The sequence below is a fragment of the Somniosus microcephalus genome, chromosome 4, assembly GCF_052327205.1.
Source record: "Somniosus microcephalus isolate GS21.2 chromosome 4, FLI_Smic_1.0, whole genome shotgun sequence".
In the NCBI taxonomy this organism is placed as follows: Eukaryota; Metazoa; Chordata; class Chondrichthyes; order Squaliformes; family Somniosidae; genus Somniosus; species Somniosus microcephalus.
This window is the reverse complement of record NC_140990.1, coordinates 80,158,836-80,182,655: the sequence shown is the minus strand read 5'-3', so window position 1 is coordinate 80,182,655 and position 23,820 is coordinate 80,158,836. Positions and strand designations below refer to the sequence as shown.

The 23,820-nt window shown below is 49.2% G+C and overlaps 1 protein-coding gene across 1 annotated transcript in view; it reads left to right on the top strand.

Moving 5' to 3' along the window:
• Window positions 1-22,061, top strand: part of LOC147119336 (uncharacterized) — a 29,582-nt gene extending 7,521 nt beyond the window's left edge. Inside the window, exon 2 of the mRNA XM_085984077.1 lies at window positions 21,507-22,061. Within this exon, the coding sequence (XP_085840203.1) occupies window positions 21,507-22,061 (555 nt within the window). The remainder of the gene's footprint in view (window positions 1-21,506) is intronic.
• The last annotated feature ends 1,759 nt before the right edge of the window (window positions 22,062-23,820 follow it).

Sequence of the window (23,820 nt, the reverse complement as noted above, 5' to 3'; positions counted from 1 at the left end):
ATTCCATAAGGGGAAGCATTACAAGCTGGACGAAGAGGTAATGTTGGGTTGAAATGAGCCAACACTTCCTCAGAGGTAATCAATGCCTTGCTTCTGCGAAAGGCCTTCTTACAGTCCTCGCTCCACTTCCATGGTATTTCTTTCCGCAACAGAGCATTCAGCGGATGCAGCACCGTGGATAGATTTGGCAGAAACTTGTGGTAATAATTAATCAACCCCAGAAACGATCTCAACTGTGATACATTTTCCGGAGCGGGAGCCTTCACGACAGCTTCTATCTTGTCAGGTGACTTGTGCAGCCCCTCTTGGTCAATGACATGACCGCAGTACGAGATCCGTTTCTGGAAGAACTCACATTTCTGGCGATTAACTCGAAGGCCATATTCCTTCAACCTGGTGAGCACCAGTTTCAAATTTGTGAGGTGTTCCTCCTCGTCTTCTCCCGTAATCAGGATATCGTCCAAGTAACACTGCGTGCTTGGAATACCCTGTAAGACCTGCTCCATGGCCCTCTGTCAAATTGCTGGAGCCGAAGCTACTCCAAAAACCAGTCTATTATAACGATACAAGCCTCTGTGCGTGTTGATTGTGAGATACTGGCGCGACTCTTCCTCGACTTCCATTTGTAAGTATGCTTGTGCCAGGTCTATCTTGGTGAAGTGTTTCCCGCCAGACAATGAAGCAAAGATATCCTCAATCCGCGGGAGCGGGTATTGTACCATGTGAAGCACCGGATTAACTGTGATCTTGAAGTCTCCGCAGATGCGGACCTTTCCCGGTCCCCCTGGCTTGTTACTTGATGAAGACTTCATGACGGGAACAATGGGCGTGGCCCACTCACTCCAGTCCACCTTAGACAGTACCCCTGAACGTTCAAGCTCTTCCAGTTCTGCCTCCACAGCAGGTCGTATCGCGTAAGGTACCGATCTGGCATTGAAAAATTTTGGGCTTGCATGTTCTGCAATCTTGACTTTTGCTTTAATTCCTCTCAGTGTTCCCAGTCCTTGCTGGAATACCTCTTTAGCTTCGTCCAATATTCTGGACAACCGTTCAGGTTTGACATCTTCCTTTCCGGAATCTACCGTCATTGTGTTTAGTGAATGCCAGTCTATCTTTATTTTCCTGATCCACTCCCATCCCAGAAGTGGTGGACCTCCCTTGGGCAGCACATACATGTCCATCCCTTGGTGATCTTTGTCCTTGTATCTCACCTTGACTTTTATCTTTCCGATGGGGTATACTTTGTGCCCCGTGTATGTCTGCAATACTATCTCCGTATCCCGTAGGGGATTATGTTTGAATAACTTTTTGTAATCTTGCTTATTCATGACCGTCAACGCCGATCCGGTGTCCACTTCCATCTTCACTTGGACTTTTGCAATCTGTAGTGTGACCCAGATAGTTTGTCGGTCAGCTTCTTTACTCACATTGTGAATCCTCAGACTACCCAGTTCCTTGCTGTTGGAGTCTGAGTCCGAATTCTGTTCATCTGGACTCTTCCCAGTCACCTTATGTACCTTTCTGTACTTCTTCTGCGGTGACTTATTATTGCTGGTCTTCTTTCCTGACCGGCATACTTTAGCTATGTGACCAAGCTTGCCACATTTTCTACATTCCTGGTTTTTAAACCAGCATTGGTTCTGGTCGTGTGTTGTCTTCCCACAATGATAACATTTCGTTGTACCCGAAGTCATTTGATCCACACTGAGTACCGCTGTCTTCCGCTGCATTTCCGCTGTGCCTCTCGCTGCGGCTTCGTGCGATGCTGCAATAAGGACAGCCTTATCAAGTGTAAGATCGTTCTCTTCGAGCAGTCGTTTTTGTGTTCCTTCCTTCGACATCCCGCACACGAACTTGTCTCTCAGTGCCTCTGTCAGATTTACCCCAAACTGACAGTATTTTGCTAGCCTACGCAGTTCAACCAGGTACTCCGCGTTGCTTTCCTCTTTTCGTTGCGTTCTCACGTAAAATTTTGATCGTTCCGCTAACATCAGCGGTGCGGGGTTAAAATGATCCTTCAGGACAGCAACAATATTAGCGAAAGACTGATCCACCGGTTTAGCTGGTGATAGAAGATACTTCAATAACCCGTATGTCTTCGCACCCATTGAGTTTAATAAGGTTAGAGCTTTGTCATAATTTGCTATCTTATTGACCTTACAATATATCTCGATGCGTTCTACATACGTGGCCCAATCTTCCACATCGGAATCGAAACCGTTGATGTTATTATGCTTAGGCATCTTCACATTCTTCCTGAGAAACAACAACGAAATATTTCTTTAACTTATTTTTTTCAAAATGGCGATTTCCCGCGCTTGTCTTCTTTCCCCGCCCACTTTCAAAATGGCGGTTTCCCGCTTCTGTCTTCTTCCCCGCCTACTGGCGGCTTCCCGCGTTTCTTCCCCTGGCGGGAGGGGTAAGCTTTTCCCTCGGGCGACGACCCCTGGCTTTCGGGGTTCGCAGCCTGCGCGTCGGCTTCAGTGCGTTCCTTGTTCCCTTTTCTCGGCAGGGCAACCGGCGCTGGGTACAACCCGTTGACGGCGAACAGTTTCAGCCGCTGGGCTGGATCTCGCTCAGTCTCCCTCGCTCGGGCTCTGTCTCTCCCACTCGCTCGGGCTCTGTCTCTCCCTCAGCGGCTTCCAATCGCGCCTCCCAGCCCTCTCGCAGTCCGGTGCTTTCCTCCCCGGCTGCGGCTGAGTTCTCCGCGATTTATTTATTTTTATATCTTCCCGCGCCTTACGATCCCGGTCGCAGCGCTTCGTGGCCTCGGTCGCTGCCCGGCCTTTTTCACTCCAATCGCGCCTCCCAGCCCTCTCGCAGTCCGGTGCTTTCCTCCCCGGCTGCGGCTGAGTTCACCGCGGTTTATTTATTTTTATATCTTCCCGCGCCTTACGATCCCGGTCGCAGCGCCTCGTGGCCTCGGTAGCTGCCCGGCCTTTTTCGCCGGTCGCGGTCTAGCTGTCTCACGACGCCGTTGCGTCTCCCAGCCCGCTTGTACCACGGCTTCCGTGCTCCACGCTGCCCCAGTCTCAGCGCCTCTGGGCCCGACTTCTGTCCGGCTCCTTTCCCCCGACCGTGGTCGAGTTCACCGCCCTTATCCTCCGTTTATTTTTTTTATTTTCCCTTTACTCACAGTCACCGTGGCCGACTTGCTTCTCGTGCTGATCGGCTCACTCACCACCATGGCAGAAGGGACAATCAGTGCCTCTTGCTGATGGAAGGCTTCGTGTCTGAATTCTTCCTTCTTCCTTGCTCTGCAGACTCGAGTTTTCTCTCAGCAGAACGACGAGGGCGGGTGCCTCTTCTCGACGCTCGTTAACTGCTTCGGAAGTATTGTTGCCGCAGGGTAAGATCGAACTCGTCGCCACTGTAAAGTCTGGAGGTATTATGGCGAATTAATACACAGACTACAAGAGTAACTTTAACAGGACTTTACTATTCGAAGGTCAGGGCGAATCTGCCCAATAAATCCTGACACAGCACTTATATACCGGTGTGGTCACTGTCAGTATTACAGTATACAGCAGCCAAGATAAAGTAGGGCCACACCTAAAATAGTTCTCTTAAAGGTGGACGGTTACATACAATAGTTCTCTTAAAGGTAGAACAGTTACATACACTACACTTCCTAACAGCATTGTGGGTGTACCTACACCATATGGACTGCAGCGGTTCAGGAGGGTGGCTCACCACCATCTTCTCAAGGGCAATTAGGGATGGGCACTAAATGCAGGCCTAGCCAGCGACGCCCACATCCCATCAATGAATTTAAGAAAAAACAAAGAATGGTGGGATGTGGGTTTTTGCCCATTCTCCCTCACACTGCAAATCCTTAATCTCCACTGGACTGTCAACAGAAAGTGAGCGTGTCCCCACAATGAAGTCCATTTGGAGGGTGAGATCCCACGGGTCACAGTAGAACGGCAGGGTCAGAGCAAGCTGCCCACCTGTTCCCTCAGCTGAGAATGCTTTGGTTGTGTGCAGGGACCTAAAGAGAAAAAAACACACAACAAAAAGTAAACGGCAAAAGAAAATTCAAAGGATTTGCTTAAAGTAAGAAAATACTTTATTTCTAAAATAACTGCAGGTAGTTCTTTGGCTAAACTCTTACTTAGTCAAACAATCATATTCCAATAAGTGATATTGCAGCTTGCTGTTGATGATAATTAGAGATGTACTTTGTAGATAAATAGTGTACGAGGTTAGAAAGCAGAAAGCTTCCCATTTGGGGATTCCTGTTGCTGCGGAACTGCTCAGGCTGTTTCCATTGTTATTTTATTGTCCTTTTGGCCATTTTTAGTAGTTGTCCTTCTAGTTCGGATATGCTGGGGGTAACTTGAACCTCCCCCACCTGACGGGATTGACTTTCCTGCCCGTTTTACACCTTCCCCGATTTTGCTCTCCAATGATTTCAGTCGAAAGTGAAATCGGGCGGTGTGTAAAACAAGCGGCTGATCTGATCGCATTAGTTTCCCGCCGGGTGCGTGAGGTTAAAATCACCCCCTGCTGTTTCCAAACACAACCCAGGCAAATTTCTCCTGACAATAGTTTGTTTCTGATCCTGAATAATGTTCCAGCTACTCTTATCACCACAATTGCTTTAATTCTGACATTTGGCCTGTGATCTGATAGCAAAGCAGTGATCTCTTCACATGCAGTGAGCAAATGGGAACAAACTGGAGGTCCATTGTGCAGGAAGAAACCCAGACACACGACGACCTTTTCTCTCATTTGAAGATGTGCATTGCTGAAGAGGATAAGACAGCTTGTAATGTGGAGGACAATCTAGCGTCAGGCAGTGTGCTTGGAGATGTCCAAATATTTATCATCACCCAGTCTGGTCCTCCACATTGAAAACTCTTGGAACATCTCGGATTTGTGAAACATTGAGGTTGATTTTATTGGAGATATCAAATTCAGCTCTGATTTGCAAACCTTTATTATCGCAATGCTCTTGCCATTGAGATGCATCAGTCAGCTGAATAAGGTAGATTTGATATTTTCAATAAATACAGGGTTCAGTTCATATTTCCAAATATGATTGGCTTCCCAAGTCCATTACACACCACAGAGCAGATCATTCAGTCAGGCTCATTGTCAAAGAAAGGCTCAATTGCAACTGGCACATGGGCAAGAATGGAATGTCGATCCTTCTCTTGCAGCTGATCGGGGATCTTGGATGTGTTTGACGTTGCTGAGATTGCTGAGCTTAGACTTCTTGGGGCTGATTTTCATTCTGGGTGGACACCGGGCGAGCGGTGCGATGGTGCTGCCTGTCAAATGTCCTAGGCGAGAGGACCGAGCCATTTTGATGGCCGGGTCTCATCTGTCCAACTGCTAAACCAGGGCTGTCAGGGAGCTTGCAGATCGGAGGGCGGGGGGTGGGTGAAAGTGGAAATCTGGCGGCTCCTCCATGGAACAGAACCAGACACATTGATGCAGAAAACGTCAGATTCCATTTGCCCGCCTCTGTTTGTGGTTGTGACTCCCCTGCTGCCTTGGAGACAATGACCCACCTCCTGACGTTACGTGGGGTGGGTCACGTCCTGCAAACCTGCTTGAGTTTTTTGAAGAAATTTAACCCTTTTAGCACCGATATCATTCTGGTGAATCTGCGCCGCGACCCCTCTCCAAGGCCAATATATCGTTCCTGAGGTGCGGTGCCCAGATCTGAACGCAATACTCCAGATGGGTTCTAACCAGAGCTCTGTACAGCTCCCAGCTGCTGAGACAGCAGCGAGTTCACACTGGGGAGAGGCCATTCACCTGCTCCGTGTGTGGGAAGAGATTCATTCAGTAATCCACCCTGCTGAGACACCAGCAAGTTCACACTGGGGAGAGGCTGTTCACCTGCTCTGTGTGTGGGAAGGGATTCACTCATTGATCCCACCTGCTGAGACACCAGCGAGTTTACAAGTGACTCCAGGGGTTTGATTCTGCTGTTATTTCTGCTGTTAATCACATCCAAGACTGAACCATGTTCATTCTGACAGTTGGGGTTTGTTTCTGCTGATGTTAGTAACCCCTCTAATTGGGCTGGAGTTTAATATTCTGGAAATAAGTCAAATAAATCTGCTTTGTTTCAAACACACTTTGTATCGAGTCCTTGGCGTCTCTAAGATAAGAGGAGACTAATCGATGTCCTGTTACCGACTGTTCCATTTTGGGCCTTTTCTCCTTTGTTAAAGAAAGACTTGTATTTCACAACTTCAGGACATCCCAAAGCACTTTGCAGCCAATGAAGTACTTTTGAAGAGCAGTCACTGTTGTAATGTAGCAAATCAGGCAGCCAATTTGTGCACAGCAAGATCCCACAGACAGCACTGTGATAATGACCAGATGATCAGTTTTAGTGATGTTGGTTCAGGGAGAAATGTTGGCCAGGACTCCAGGGAGAACTCCCCTGCTCTTCGAAATAACATCATGGGATCTTTTATGTCGACTTGAGAGGGCAGATGGGGCCTCGCTTGAACGTCTCGTCCGAAAGACGGCACCTCTTTCAGTGCAGCGCTCCCTCAGTACTGCATTAGAGTGTCGGCCTAGATTGTGAACTCAAGGCTCTGGAGGTGGACTTGATCCCACAACCTCCTGACTCAGAGACAAGAGAGAGAGTGCTCCCACTGAGACACAGAGAGAGAGAGAGAGCGAGAGAGAGAGAGAGAGTGCTCCCACTGAGACACGACTAACACCCAATCATTACTCTAGATTATTTCAGTTCTCAACCGGTCAGTTACTCTCATGGACAAGTCCCAGCTCCCCATATTATCCAGAGTGCCTCTCCTAGCCTTGGTATCCAGGGGAGGTATCGGTAACATGCCCCTGTACCTCTCCTGGGAGGGTTTGCTGGGACAGTGTAGAGGGAGCTTTACTCTGTATCTAACCCGTGCTGTACCTGCCCTGGGAGTGTTCGATGGGACAGTGTAGAGGGAGCTTTACTCTGTATCTAACCCGTGCTGTACCTGCCCTGGGTGTGTTTGATCGGACAGTCTAGAGGGAGCTTTACTCTGTATCTAACCCGTGCTGTACCTGCACTGGGAGTGCACTGATTGGCCCTTTATCACCCCGCCCACCCCGGCAGCCACCAATCGGAGAGTGAGCAGGGTGCAGTGGGCGGGGCTGACCTTTGATTGACAGTTTGAGCTCCCGCTCGCGGCGCTTTGAATTTCGCCCCAACAATGGAGGGCGGTTGGAGGCGGGACTTGGGCCAAGCGGATTGGCTGCTGGCCTTTAATTGACGGTTGACTGGACCAATCCCCATGAACGCGGGCTGTCCTGCTCAGTGGCGCCGCCTGGTGTGAGGGCGAGCGGCGGCTGGAGCTGCGGGTCCCACAAACTTCGCCTGCGCACTGCTCCTGTTCCAGTGGGAGAAGGTGTTCATCGGGCTGGGCTCCTGGAATTGGGAATGGCCCCACCCTCCAATAAAACCCAGCCTGGATTTGTAGTGGGGAGATGGGGGCAACAAGCTGGATGGAGATGATGGGAATCTGGATCAACCCAATTGGCAGCGAGGAAGGGGCGGCATCTGCAGCCTTGGCCCCATCGCGCCCCACATCGCTTCCCCCGCGGCTGCTCAATGGGAACTGAGCCGGTGCCCGGTGTGAGGGCTGCTTGTGGGAGAAAGAATGAAAGAGGGAGAGAGTTTCTGGGCCCACCCCTTGAAACCTCACGGACCCCGGTTGAGAACCTCTGGTCGACAAGAGGCGCTGCAGCAACTCGCCAAGGCTTCTTCAGCAGCACATCCCAAACCGGCCACCTCCATCACCTAGAGGGACGAGGGCAGCAGGCGCAGGGGAACACCACCACCTCCAAGCTCCCCTCCAAGTCACACACCATCCCGACATGGAAATATATTGCCGATCCTTCATCGTCACTGGGTCAAAATCCTGAAACTCCCTCCCTAACAGCACTGTGGGAGGACCATCACCACACGGACTGCAGCGGTTCAAGAAGGCGGCTCACCACCACCTTCTCAAGGGCAACTAGGGATAGGCCATAAATGCTGGGCGATCCAGCAACACCCACATCCTATGAGTGCATTACAAAATTCCTACCACAGTCGTTAAATATAGGAATACCATATCTTCTCCAACTTTGACTAGTTTATCCTCTCTGATATAAACCAACCCCACAGTCACTGACACCAATCTCCTGTCTGATATAAACCATCCCCACAGTCACTGACACCAGTCTCCTCCTGTCGGATATAAACCAATCCCAGTCACTGACACCAATCTCCTCCTGTCTGATATAAACCAATCCCCACAGTCACTGACACCAATCTCCTCCTGTCTGATATAAGCCAACCCCACAGTCACTGACACCAATCTCCTCCTGTCTGATATAAACCAACTCCACAGTCACTGATACCAATCTCCTCCTGTCTGATATAAGCCAACCCCACAGTCACTGACACCAATCTCCTCCTGTCTGATATAAACCAACCCCACAGTCACTGACACCAATCTCCTCCTGTCTGATATAAACCAATCCCACAGTCACTGACACCAATCTCCTCCTGTCTGATATAAACCAATCCCACGGGCCCAGAAAGATTAAACTCAGCCCATTACTTAGATTGGACTTGTCTCCATTCCCATGCCGAGGGGATTGCTGTACCAGACGGGAGGGGCAACATTTGAGGACTCTCGATTCTCCACCAATTCCCATTCCCCTTCCTCCTGGTGGATAATGGAGGTGCTACTGTGTGTAATGTGCAAGTCAGTAAGAATTGTCAGCAAGGATTAATCAGCACTTTCTAATTGGAGATGTTAATCAGTGGAACTTTTCAGACAATAAATTGTAGATTTTGTACCAAGGTCAATTTAGGGTTAAAGTAAAATTCATAATTTTATTGTCAAATAATTTCTTATGAAAGTCCTGAATTAAGGGGAACGATCACAATGATTCTTAAAGGGACACTCCAGCCCCAACAAGTCAATCAGCTATATATCCAGAATATTAAACTCCAGCCAGTTATAGGGTTATTATCATCAGCAGAAACAAACTACAACTGTCAGAATGAATATGGTTCAGTCCTGGCTGTAATTAACAGCAGCAATAACTTCAGAATCCAAGCCCTGCAGTTACTTGTGAACTCGCTGGTGTCTCAGCAGGTTGGATGACTGAGTGAATCCCTTCCCACACACAGAGCAGGTGAACAGGCCCTCCCCGGTGTGAACTCACTGGTGTGTCCGAAGGCCGGATGAACAAGTGAATCGCTTCCCACACACGGAGCAGGTGAACGGCCTCTCCCCAGTGTGAACTCGTTGGTGTTTCAGCAGGCTGGATGAAGAAGTGAATCCCTCTCCACACACGGAGCAGGTGAACGGCTTCTCCCCAGTGTGAAGTCGCTGGTGTGTCAGCAGGTTGGATGATTTAATGAATCCCTTTCCACACATGGAGCAGGTGAACGGCCTCTCCCCAGTGTGAGTGCGCTGGTGTACAATGAGATTGGATGAATACCTGAACCTCTTCCCACAGTGAGAGCAACTGAATGGTTTATCATCAGTGTGAACTCGCTGGTGTTGAATCAGTTCCTCAGAGGTTTTAAAGCAGTTCGCACAGTCGGAACATTTAAAAGGTCTCTCGTCAGTGTGAACTCGCTGGTGTCTCAGAAGGTGGGCTGAATTAGTGAATCCCTTCCCACACATGGAGCAGGTGAACGGCCTCTCCCCGGTGTGAACTCACTGGTGAGTCAGCAGGTTGGATGACTGAGTGAATCCCTTCCCACACATGGAGCAGGTGAATGGCCTCTCCCCAGTGTGACTGTAGCGATGAGTTTCCAGCTGGGATGTGGAAATGAATCCCTTCCCACACACGGAGCAGGTAAACGGCCTCTCCCCGGTGTGACTGCGTTGATGAGTTTCCAGCTCAAACAGGTAATTGAATCCCTTCCCACAGTCCCCACATTTCCACGGTTTCTCCGTGGTCCGGGTGTCCTTGTGTCTCGCCAGGTTGGGCGATCTGTTGAAGCCTTGTCCACACAGAGAACACCTGTACGGTTTCTCCTTGCTGTGAACGGTGCGATGTTTTTTCAGGCTGTGTAACTGGTTAAAGCTCTTTCCACAGTCAGTGCACTGGAACACTCTCACTCGAGTGTGTGGGGCTCGGTGCTTTTCCAGTCACACTGATGTTGAGGTGATGTTTGGTTTGAGTTTCCTATCTGTAAACCCACCCCTTCTAATACCCAGTAGAAGGAGTTTACAAAAGCCATCACTGTAAGTAGAGGATAGAAATTCAGAACAGGCAATTCTAGTTTCTATGGAACATTCTTTCCTCTCTTTTTCCCCAAAGCTGTAAATCCCCATCCCACACATTCTCCCTCCTCCCTGTGCTGAAATCCAAACCCATCGCACCATCTCCAACATTTTTCCTTTCAATCAACTTTTCTTCCTCCCCCTGAAGGTGTTGACTCTGATGGGTTCAGTTCTAAACTCATGATGGAATGGAAGCCAGCACCCTGCGGGGCCCAGACTCTGTCATAAAATAATGGCTTCAGAAGAGAAATGGAAGAAACTATTTAAAAGAAGGTGTGGTGGTGAAATGTTGGGCGGGTGCTCAGCATCTCACGCATTGTGTAAGATTAACATTCCACATGTCTGAACCTTTCATTCCGTCCCTGATTTGGGAATCTCTTGAGCTGGCACTTCTTGTCCCATTATACCGAGTTGGTGCAACAGGAGAGCCAGGGATCAGGGGAATATTGGACAGGAAGCACACAGCACGGACATTACACTGCAGGTGGGATATGTGAGAGTGTTGCAGTGAGGGCTTCGGCACTTTATTAAACACACACAGCAGAAGCACATTAATCTGATGGGAGATCACTGACACATGAGCAGCCAGCGGTGTGGAGCCTCCTGAGAGACCGGCCCCTTTACAGCCAGTATTTACAGGAGCTGGGACACAGAAAGAGTCTCATTAAAATCACTGATATATTTGTTCACACAACCCCCAAAAAATGCTGAATGATTTCTCCCAGACGCTCCCTGACCAGTCACCATTTCTCCTCCATTTTCAGACGCTCACTGACCAGTCACCATTTCTCCTCCATTTACAGATGCTCCCTGACCAGTCACAATTTCTCCTCCATTTACAAACACTCCCTGACCAGTCTCCATTTCTCCTGCATTTACAGACGCTCTGTGACCAGTCTCCATTTCTCCTCCATTTACAGACGCTCCCTGACCAGTCTCCATTTCTCCTCCATTTACCGACGCTCCCTGACCAGTCTCCATTTCTCCTCATTTACACACGCTCCCTGACCAGTCACCATTTCTCCTCCATTTACAGACGCTCCCTGACCAGTCACCATTTCTCCTCCATTTACAGACGCTCCCTGACCAGTCTCCATTTCTCCTCCATTTACAGACGCTCCCTGACCAGTCACCATTCCTCCTCCATTTACAAACACTCCCTGACCAGTCTCCATTTCTCCTCCATTTACAGATGCTCCCTGACCAGTCACCATTTCTCCTCCATTTACAGACGCTCCCTGACCAGTCACTATTACTCCTCCATTTACAGACGCTCCCTGACTCACTTCCTGTCTGTCCCGGAGTTTGGCGCTTTGTTGAGATTCGGGCCGGAGTGAAACGGGAACCCGCGGGTGGAGGCGGATAATGTTCACTGCTCTTATAATCAGGCCTGGGGCCGCACTCGGTGTGTGTGAAGCCCGCGTCCCCCCGGGGTTCATTAACCCGCCTTTACCTGCTGCAGCCTCTCGGCTTCCGCTTCACCACCCAACAATCAGCCTCTCCCGCGCATGCTCAGTTCACCATCTCTTGTTCTGGTTCAAAGGCAAAGCCCCGCCCCTCACACATTCCGTTGGAGAACCCGCCACCCGCTCGGTCCTCCAGGCCCCGCCCCGCTCTTCCTATTGGTCCAGAGCTCCCGTCAATCACCCGGGCAGTGTGAGCTGAGCATGCGCGGACCTTGGCAGCAGCCGCTGACACATCAGGTGAGAGAGCTCAGGGAGCGGGTTCATAAACCCTGGGGGGACGCGGGCCGCTCACACCCCAAGCTCAGGGAGCGGGTTCATGAACCCTGGGGGGACGCGGGCCGCTCACACCCCAAGCTCAGGGAGCGGGTTCATGAACCCCGGGGGGACGCGGGCTGCTCACACCCCAAGCTCAGGGAGCGGGTTCATGAACCCTGGGGGGACGCGGGCCGCTCACACCCCAAGCTCAGGGAGCGGGTTCATGAACCCTGGGGGGACGCGGGCTGCTCACACCCCAAGCTCAGGGAGCGGGTTCATGAACCCCGGGGGGACGCGGGCTGCTCACACCCCGAGCTCAGGGAGCAAGTTCATGAACCCCGGGGGGACGCGGGCTGCTCACACCCCGAACTCGGGGAGCGGGCATAAATTATCAACATTTTATTTTCTGTATTTGATAAACCATTGCTAACTGAAATACTGAGTTGCATGTAATCAAGGAAAGGGAAATCAGTTGATTGTTTCTTTGCTGAGACAAATATAACCAAACTAGCAGGGGAGCCGCACGTTGTGAGGGCCTATTGGGGCCTGGTCGATGTGTGGGCCGGGAGCCTGCGACTGGATTTGGGTTGTCGGCAGTTTCCAGGGCTTTTTTGGGCCTGGTGGATGTGTGGGCCGGAAGCCTGGGACTGAATTTGGGCTGTCGGCAGTTGGAGAAGCCTAGGCCCGTTTTGCACTGTTTTTTAACCTAAACATTTCTAGCTTTTAATACCTTCAAAGATGAAAGTTAAAGTACTTATAAAACATTTTTGGTAAATCTTATTTTTTATAAAAAAGAAACTGACCTGGATTATGAAAGTTTTGAGCTGCCCTGGCTGCTGTATAATGGCTGACAGATCCCTGAGATGAAAACGATTAGTCCCGCCCACGCACACACCGATTGGTCAACCATCAGGTGACTGAACTGTAGGATTGGTCAATCATCACGGCACAGGATTGGTCAACCTTGACGTCAGTCAATGCTAATGAGTGGATAATGAGTGGAATTTTGAAGGTTTTTTGTATAATGTGTGAAGAATTTTTGTCCGACCAAAAAGTAAATACACCTACAAGAGTCCCCTTATGATGAGCTTTTTTTTGATATAACACACGTGTAGGTACGCTCTATAACTTTTGATTGTATAGCCGGACAGACAGAGAGACAGACAGACATATCGTTTTATATATACTAGCAGGAGAGCCCCGCATTGCGAAGGCTTTTTTGGGGCTGATCGATGTGTGGGCCGGGAGCCTGGGACTGGATTTGGTTTGTCGGCAGTTTCCAGGCCTTTTTTGGGCCTGGTGGATGTGTGGGCCGGAAGCCTGGGACTGGATTTGGGCTGTCGGCAGTTGGAGAAGCCAAGGCCCGTTTTGCATTGTTTTTTAAGCTAAACATTTTTAGCTTTTAATACCTTCAAAGATGAAAGTTAAAGTACTTATAAAACATTTTTGGTAAATCTTATTTTTTTTTAAAAAGAAACTGACCTGGATTACGAAAGTTTTGAGCTGCCCTGGCTGCTGTATAATGGCTGACAGATCCCTGAGATGAAAACGATTAGTCCCGCCCACACACACGCCAATTGGTCAACCATCAGGTGACTAAACTGTAGGATTGGTCAATCATGACGGCACAGGATTGGTCGACCTTGACGTCAATCAATGATAATGAGTGGAATTTTGAAGGTTTTTTGTATAATGTGCGAACAATTTTTGTCCGATCAAAAAGTAAATACGCCTATGACCGTTCCGGAATGGTAAGCTTTCTTTCGATGTAACACACGTGTAGGTACGCTCTATAACTTGAGAGTATATAGCCGTACAGACAGAAGGACAGACAGACAGAAGTACCACTTTTATATATAGACTAGCTGGAGTGCCCGGCAGGGCCGAGGCTTTTTCGAGGGCATGTTGTTGTTGGAAGAGAGAGAGAGAGCGACTGAGGGGAAGAGAGAGAGCGACGGGGGGGGAAGAGAGAGAGCAATGGGGGGGAAGAGAGAGAGCGATGGGGGGGAAGAGAGAGAGCGATGGGGGGGAAAAGAGAGAGCGACGGGGGGGAAGAGAGAGAGAGCGATGGGGGGGAAGAGAGAGAGCGGCGGGGGGAAGAGAGAGAGCGACGGGGGGAAGAGAGAGCAACGGGGGGAAGAGAGAGAGCGACGGGGGGAAGAGAGAGAGGGAAGGAAAGAGAGAGAGAGGGAAGGAAAGAGAGAGAGAGGGAAGGAGAGAGAGAGAGAGGGAAGGAGAGTGAGGGAAGGAGAGAGAGAGAGGGAGGGAGAGAGAGAGGGAAGGAGAGAGAGGGGGAAGGAGAGAGAGGGAAGGGGAGAGACAGAGAGCAAAGGAGGGAGAGAGGGAATGAGAGAGAGGGAGAGAGAGGCAGAGGGGGGAGAGAGAGACAGAGAGGGTGGGGGAGAAAGGGGTGGGGTGGGTGGGGGAGAAGGGTGGGGTAGGCGGGGGTGGGAGGGTGTGGTGGGAGAAAGGGGTGGGTGGGGGAGAAAGGGGTGGGTGGGGGGTTGGGGGAGAAAGGGGTGGGTGGGGGGGTTGGGGGAGAAAGGGGTGGGGGGGAGGGGGGGTGGGAGGGGGAAGGGGGTGGGGGGAAGGGAAGGAAGAGGGGGAAGGTGGGGTGGGGGGGAAGGGAAGGAAGGGGGAAGGGAAGGAGGGGGGAAGGGAAGGGGGTGGGAGGGGAGGGAAGGGGTGGGGGAGGGGGAAGGGGAAGAGGGGGTGGGGGAGGGGGAAGGGGGGTGGGGGAAGGGGGGGTGGGGGTAGGGGAAGGGAAGGGGTGGGGGAAAGTGTGGATGGGGGAAAGGGGGGGTGGGGAGGGAAGGGGGAGGTGGGAGGGGTGTGAGGGGATGTGGGGGGGAAGCGGTGTTGTGGGGGGAAGGGGAGGTGGGAGGGGTGTGGGGGGGAAGGGGGTGTGGGGGGGAAGGGGGTGTGGGGGGGTGGAAAGGGAGGGGGGAGAGGGAGGGGAGGGGCGGAAAGGGAGGGGGGAAAGGGGTGGGGGGGAAGGGGGTGTGGGGGAAGGAGGGGGGAAGGGAGGGTGGGAGCCAGCAGACCCTCTCCCCTCTGCCAGTGTTGGTCCCTGTCTGGGCCAGAAGCCTGGGACTGGAGTTGCACTGCTGGCCGTTGGAGAAGCCTAGGCCTCGGCCTCGGGCCCCTGCACTGACATGGCCCAGCCTACCTTTTAATACCTTGAAACATGAAACTTAAAGTACTTATAAAACATTTTTGGTAAATCTTTCTATAACATACACTTTACAACCTCACCAATCTTTTTATTAAAAAAGGGGTCCTCACCTGTCAGTGTGTTGTATCACAAACAATGGCCGCCGCTTGCTTTTCAGTTGGAAAGATTAGGCCCCGCCCACACAGTGAATTGTCTGTCCCGGTCACCAGGACCCGATTGGGAGCACTGAAGCCCCACCCACTCTATGTTCCTGTACTAAGATGGCCACGCATGCACTCTGTTACACACTGAATCAAAATGGCGTCGCACTGAAACTTTTCACCCTCCTTGACAAAGATGGCTGCCGTTAACCTGGGGCTGTCAGCAGAAGAAATTCCCTCAGCTGCAAACACAGGATCTTCAGATTATTATTCGGGGCTTGCGACCTACCCCAGTTGCTTATGAAGCCTCCCCACCTACCGACCCCGGGAATGGAGCTGAGGCAGCAAACCCTCTTCCCTCTGCCAGTGTTGCTCCCTGTCTAGGCCGGGAGCCTGGGACTGGAGTTGCGCTGCTGGCAGTTGGAGAAGCCTAGGCCCCGGGCCTGGAAAAACAGTGAAAGGTAGGAAAATTATAGAGGTTAGAGAAAAGATTTACAAATTAATTATTTTTTTTAAAAAACAATTTGTGTTTTAAAAGCAACTTTTTTTTTGCTGGTAATGTAGATTTGAAAAGAAACACACAGAAAGCGGGAAAAAGAAATGAACAGTTTGGAATCAAGATGGCGGCCACTCACCTCGGTTCAGAACGATAAGGCCCGCCCACACACGCACCGATTGGTCAATCGTCCTGTCACCGAAGCATAGGATTGGTCAATCGTCCTGTCACTCGACTCTAGGAGGGCCCGCCCGCACGTGCGACAAACCTGCCCCCGCCATGCAGCGATTGGTCGACCGTCGGCTCGCTCGACCGTACGATTGGTCAACCTTAATGTCACTCTATGCTAATGAGCAGATAATGGGATGCTAATGAGCGGAATTTTGAACGTTTTTTGGATACCGCGGGCGCAATTTTTGTCTTGCCAAAACGTAAATACGCTTATGACCGTTCCGGAATCGTAAGCTTTCTTTTGATGTAACACACGTGTAGGTACGCTCTATAACTTTAGAGTGTATAGCCGGACAGACACACCGAAGGACAGATAGACAGATAGACAAACAGACAGACAGACAGACAGACAGATGTATCCTTTTATATATATATATAAGATAGATAGATAGATAGATAGATTAGTACCAATACTGTGGAGGAGGAATTCCTGGAGTGGTTGCGGGATGGTTTCCTGGACCAATATGTCGAGGAACCAACTAGAGATCAGGCCATCTTAGACTGCGTATTATGTAATGAGAAAGGATTGATTAGCAATCTTGTTGTGCGAGGCCCCTTGGGGCGGAGCGATCATAATATGATAAAATTCTTCATTAAGATGGAGAGTGAAGTTGTTGAATCAGAGACTAGGGTGCTGAATTTAAATAAAGGAAACTATGATGGTATGAGGCACAAGTTGGGTAGGATTGATTGGGGAATGTCACTCAAAGGGTTAACGGTGGACAGGCAATGGCAAACATTCAAAGATCGCATGGATGAACTACAGAATTTGTTCATCCCTGTTTGGCATAAAAATAAATCAAAAAAGGTGACTCAACCGTGGGTAACAAGGGAAATTAGGGATAGCATAAGATCCAAGGAGAAGACATATAAATTGGCCAGAAAAAGCAGTAAACCTGAGGATTGGGAGCAGTTTAGGATTCAGCAATGGAGGACAAAGGGATTAATTAAGAGGGGGGAAATAGAGTATGAGAGTAAGCTTGCAGGGAACATAAAAACTGACTGTAAAAGCTTTTATTGATATGTGAAGAGAAAAAGATTGGTAAAGCCAAACTTAGGTCCCTTGCAGTCAGAATCCGGGGAATTTATAATGGGAAACAAAGAAATGGAAGACCAATTAAATACATACTTTGGTTCTGTCTTCACAAAGGAGGACACAAATAACCTCCCAGAGATGTCGGGGAATATAGGGTCTGATGAAAGGGAGGAACTGAAAGAAATCAGTATTTGTAGGGAAATGGTGTTCGGGAAATTGATGGGATTGAAGGCCGATAAATCCCCAGGGCCTGATAATGTACATCCTAGGGTACTTAAGGAAGTGGCCCTGGAAATAGTTGATGCTTTGCTGATCATCTTCCAACATTCGATGGAATCTGGAACAGTACCCATGGATTGGAGGGTAGCTAATGTAACCCCACTATTCAAAAAAGGTGGTAGAGAGACAATGGGGAATTACAGACCGGTAAGCCTGACATCGGCAGTGGGGAAAATGCTGGAGTCCATTATAAAAGATGTAATAGCAGAGCACTTGGAAAACAGTGACAGGATCGGACAAAGTCAACATGGATTAACAAAAGGTTAATCGTGCTTGACTAATCTACTGGAATTTTTTGAGGATGTAACTGGTAAAATAGATAAGGGAGAACCAGTGGATGTGGTGTATTTGGACTTTCAAAAGGTTTTCGATAAGGTCCTGCATAAGGGATTAGCGTGTAAAGTTAAGGCACATGGGATTGGGAGCAAGGTATTGACTTGGATAGAGAACTGGTTGGCAGACAGAAAGCAAAGAGTTGGAATAGAAACATAGAAGATAGGAGCAGGAGTAGGCCATGCAGCCCTCGAGCCTGCTCCGCCATTCAATGCGATCATGGCTGATCATCCAAATTCAGTACCTGGTCCCTGCTTTCTCCCCATACCCCTTGATCCCTTTAGCCTTAAGAAATATATCCAACTCCTTCTCGAATTTATTTAATGTATTGGCCTCTACTGCCTTCTGTGGTCGAGAATTCCACAGGTTCACCACTCTCTGGGTGAAGAAATTCCTCCTCATCTCTGTCCTAAATGGCCTACCCCTTATCCTTAGACTGTGACCCCTGGTTCTGGACTCCCCGACCATCGGGAACATCCTTCCAGCATCTAGTCTGTCCAGTCCTGTCAAAATTTTATACGTTTCAATGAGATCCGCTCTCATTCTTCTAAACTCCAGCGAGTACAAGGCCAGTCGACCCAATCTCTCCTCATACGTCATTCCTGCCATCCCAGGTATCAGCCTGGAGAATCTTCGCTGAATTCCTTCCATGGCAAGAACATCCTTCCTCAGATAAGGCGACCAAAACTGCACACAATACTCAAGATGTGGTCTCACCAAGGCCCTGTATAACTGCAAGACATCCTTGTTCCTGTACCTGAACGCTCTCGCTACGAAGGCCAACATGCCATTTGCCTTCTTAACCGCCTGCTGCACCTGCATGCTTACCTTCAGCGACTGGTGCGCAAGGACACCCAGGTCTTGTTGCACTTCCCCTTCTCCCAATCTATTGCCATTCAGATAATAATCTGCCTTCCTGTTTTTGCCACCAAAGTGGATAACCTCGCATTTATCCACATTATATTGCATCTGCCATGCTATTGCCCAATCACTCAACCTGCCCAAATCATCCTGGAGTTTCTCAGCATCCTCCTCACAGCACACACGCCCACCCAGCTTTGTGTCATCTGCAAATTTGGAGATATTACATCTAGTTCCCTTGTCTAGGTCATTAACATATATTGTGAATAGCTGGGGCCCAAGGACCGATCCCTGCGGTACCCCACGAGTCACTGCCTGCCACTCGGAAAAAGACCCGTTTATTCCAACTCTTTGCTTTCTATCTGCCAACCAGTTCTCTATCCAAATCAATACCTTGCCCCCAATCCCATGTGCCTTAACTTTACACGCTAATCTCTTATGTGGGACCTTATCGAAAGCCTTCTGAAAGTCCAAATACACCACATCCACTGGTTCTCCCTTATCTATTTTACCAGTTACTTCCTCAAAAAATTCCAGTAGATTAGTCAAGCACGATTTACCTTTTGTAAATCCATGTTGACTTTGTCCGATCCTGTCACTGTTTTCCAAGTGCTCTGCTATTACATCTTTTATAATGGACTCTAGCATTTTCCCCACTACCGATGTCAGGCTTACCGGTCTGTAATTCCCCGTTTTCTCTCTACCACCTTTTTTGAATAGTGGGGTAACATTAGCTACCCTTCAATCCATGGGTACTGTTCCAGATTCCATCGAATGCTGGAAGGTGATCAGCAAAGCATCAACTATTTCTAGGGCCACTTCCTTAAGTACCCTAGGATGTAGATTATCAGGCCCAGAATAAACGGGTCTTTTCTGAGTGGCAGGCAGTGACTAGTGGGGTACCGCAGGGATCGGTCCTTGGACCCCAGCTATTCACAATATATATTAATGATCTAGACAAGGGAACTAGATGTAATATCTCCAAGTTTGCAGACGACACAAAGCTGGGTGGGCGTGTGTGCTGTGAGGAGGATGCCGAGAAACTCCAGTATGATTTGGACAGGTTGGGTGATTGGGCAGAAGCATGGCAGATGCAATATAATGTGGATAAATGCGAGGTTATCCACTTTGGTGTCAAAAACAGGAAGGCAGATTATTATCTGAACGGCAATAGATTGGGAGAAGGGGAAGTGCAACGAGACCTGGGTGTCCTTGTGCAGCAGTCGCTGAAGGTAAGCATGCAGGTGCAGCAGGTGGTTAAGAAGGCAAATGGTATGTTGGCCTTCGTAGCGAGAGGGGTCGAGTACAGGACAAAGGATGTCATGCTGCAGTTGTACAGGGCCTTGGTGAGACCACATCTTGAGTATTGTGTGCAGTTTTGGTCGCCTTATCTGAGGAAAGATGTTCTTGCCATGGAGCGAAGATTCACCAGACCGATACCTGGGATGGCAGGAATGACGTATGAGGAGAGATTGGGACGATTGGGCTTATACTCGCTGGAGTTTAGAAGAATGAGAGGGGATCTCATTGAAACTTATAAAATTCTAACAGGACTGGGCAGACTAGATGCTGGAAGGATGCTCCCGATGGCCGGGGAGTCCAGAACCAGGGGTCACAGTCTAAGGATAAGGGGTAAGCCATTTAGGACAGAGATGAGGAGGAATTTCTTCACCCAGAGAGTGGTGAACCTGTGGAATTCTCTACCACAGAAGGCAGTGGAGGCCAATTCATTAAATATATTCAAGAAGGAGTTAGATATATTTCTTAAGGCTAAAGGGATCAAGGGATATGGAGAGGAGGCAGGGACAGGGTACTGAATTTGGATAATCAGCCATGATCTCATTGAATGGCGGAGCAGGCTCGAGGGGCCGAATGGCCTACTCCTGCTCCTATCTTCTATGTTACTATGGCATGTCAGTCTTTTTGAAAGTGCTGTACTACAAAGTATTGATACTTTTACAAAAATAGAATGCTTATGTTTTGTGTTCTTTTGGACTCTTTCTGGGCTTTTGAATAATTTATATTTCAGCCCAAGAAGCTTCTTGGCTGATTGTTGGATTCATGTTGCTTTAGATGTACTATATTACAGAAAGAAAAAATGATTAAAAGATCAGTATGTTTTAACTTGGCTGTAAATAAAGTTTGTTATACATAAAAAAAAATAAACCCCGGGGGGACACGTGCTGCACACACCCCGGGTGCGGCCCCAGGCCCCATTATTAAAACACTCAACATTATCCGCTTCACACACACCGGGGGTGGACCTCAGGCCCCGAACAAGAGCCTCCGGGCCGGGCATTTGCCCCGAGCGGGGCAGCAGCTGCAGGGCTTTCTCCCGGTGACAGGCCCGGGTTAACGGCCGCCATCTTGAGAGGCTCAGGGAGGCAGCAGGGCGCATGCGCAGCCCCCTTGGCCAGGAACCAGGAGGAGAGAATCTTGTCAATTTCTATCCTGGACTCACAGTGATGGCTTTTGTAAACTCCTTTTACAGGCTGTGAGAAGGGCAGCATTTACACACCGCAAACTCAAACCAAGCATCACAGCGAGATCTGGCAGAGTCACTGCATTCATCAGGACCTGAATATCATCGGCCTTTGAATGTGGAAGGAGAAATGTTTGTCTGTCCTGTCTGTGGGAAAAGATTTCAAACATCAGTGTGACTGGAAAAGCACCAAGACACACACACCCGAGTGAGAGTGTTCCAGTGCACTGACTGTGGAAAGAGCTTCAACCAGTTACACAGCCTGAAAAAACATCACACCGTTCACAGCGGGGAGAAACCGTACATGTGTCCTGTGTGTGGACGAGGCTTCAACTGATCATCGAACCTGGACAGACACAAGGACACCCGCATCATGGAGAAACCGTGGAAATGTGGGGACTGTGGGAAGGGATTCCATTACCCGTCCCAGCTGGAAACTCATCAATGCAGTCACACTGGGAAGAGACCGTTCACTTGCTCCATGTGTGGGAAGGGATTCACTCGCTTGTGCATTCTGCAGACACATCAGCGAGTTCACACTGACGAGAGACCATTCAGCTGCACTCACTGTGGGAAGAGGTTCAAGCAGTCATCCAACCGCATTCTGCACCAGCGAGTTCACGCTAGGGAGAGGCCGTTCCCCTGCTCCGTGTGTGGGAAGGGGTTCACTCGGTCATCCCACCTGCTAATACACCAGCAAGTTCACACCGTGGAGAGGCCATTCACCTGCTCAATGTGTGGGAAGGGATTTAATCAGTCATCCACACTGCTGACACACCAGCGAGTTCACACTGGGGAGAGGCCATTCACCTGCTCCGTGTGTGAGAAGGGATTTAATCGATCATCTAACCTGCTGACACACCAGCGAATTCACATTGAGGAGAGGCCGTTCACCTGCTCCGAGTGTGGGAAGGGATTTAATCAATCATCCAACCTGCTGACACACCAACGAATTCACACTGGGGAGAGGCCGTTCACCTTCTCCGTGTGTGAGAAGGGATTTAATCGTTCATCCAACTTGCTGACACACCAGCGAGTTCACATGTGACTGCAGTGTTTGGATTGTGCTCTTAATCACATCCAGGACTGTACCATATTCATTCTGACAGTTGGGGATTGTTTCTGCTGATGTTAATAACCCCTATAACTGGGCTGGAGTTTAATATTCTGGATATATAGCTGATTGACTTATCGGGGCTGCAGTGTCCGTTTAAGAACCGCTGTCTGATCTTTCCCCTTAATTTCTGATGAGAGTCGCTGAATTATTTTACAGTAAAATTATGAACTTTTACTTCAATCCTAAATTGATCTTTGGTACAAAATCTACAATTCAGTGTCTGAAAGGTTCCGCTGATTAACATCTCCAATTAGAAAGTGCTGATTAATCCTCGCTGACAATTCTTACTGACTTGCACATTACACACAGTGGCACCTCCATTATCCACCAGAAAGAAGGGGAATGGGAATTGGTGGAGAATCGAGAGTCCCCAAGTATTGCCCCTCCCGTCTGGTACAGCAATCCCCTCGGCACGGGAATGGAGACAAGTCCAGTTACAGTGACGGGATGAGTTAAAGGTATTTACTCAGATGGGCGGAAGGTGGGAAATGGTGTTCCACGGGGATCGGTGCTGGCACCACTGTTGTTCACCATTTACATGAATGATTTGGACTCGGGAATCAGAAGTACAATTTCAAAATTTGCAGATGACGCTAAATTGGGGGGTGTAGTTAATACTGAGGAAGACTGTGATAACATCCTTGTAGAATTATTCCGTTGTGTTCAGTAAATAGCACCATCTTTTAATTTGCTTTGACTGATCACATCACTATATAGTTATGTGAAAAACAGAAATCATTAACAGCTCCCAATTTCAGAATTGTCAGATTCAAACTCAACTTCTTCTAAGTGCAATCTAACATTTCAAAAATTGTAATGTATGTAGGTGACATATTAGGACTGTTGTCTAACACAATCCAAACACAGTGACACACAGACAGATGGGCAGGTGTCGCTTCACAGCGAATCCTTTCAAGCCTCACTAAAAAGTGGCAGACTGGCAATCCATTGTTCACTAATGGAGTTGTGATCTTTGTAAATTAATAAAGGAAATGCATGGGAATGTGTCAAAGAGTTGATTAACAGAGTGGGGCATCATCTCCCTTTGATTTCTATTTCTGACACCAGGCAACAGAAAAAGGTCATTACAACACGACATAAACAGACTCTTCAGGTGTGAGACATCAGACTTCAGAACAACACGTCTGCCAGCTCTGGCCACAAACCTCAGTACAGTCAACCTTTCAGCAGCTGCAGCCCTGATTAAATAACTAGTAGTTTAACATGTCTAGTAGAGCTTTTGTATCAAAATAGAAGAAATGTATTTGTGACACACACACAATTAATAATTAAATCACAATGTGATTGTGAGGATCGATTATCGCCTCTTGATACTTTCCGTGCCCACCGGTCGGGGAAGGTATCAAGTGAACCGGTGGCCACCGCCTGCTCCCTCTCCAGGGCCACCCAGGCAGGGACAAGACCACGGGAGAGAGGCAGGCAGCCAGAGTAACCTCCCCCATGGGCCCCGCCCATCCTGGACCTACAAATTGCTGTTTTCGCCAGGCCCAAGAACAAGACCAGGAGAAGATCCTCCGACTTACCCACCCCCCTCCGCACCGGGCGGCCAAAGATTAGGAGCGTGGGGCTAAAGTGTAACCAAGAGTTGAGGAGCAGCCCCTTCAGGTAACTATACAGGGGCTGCAACCTCGTACACTGAATATATACACGGCCCATGGACTCCTCAAGG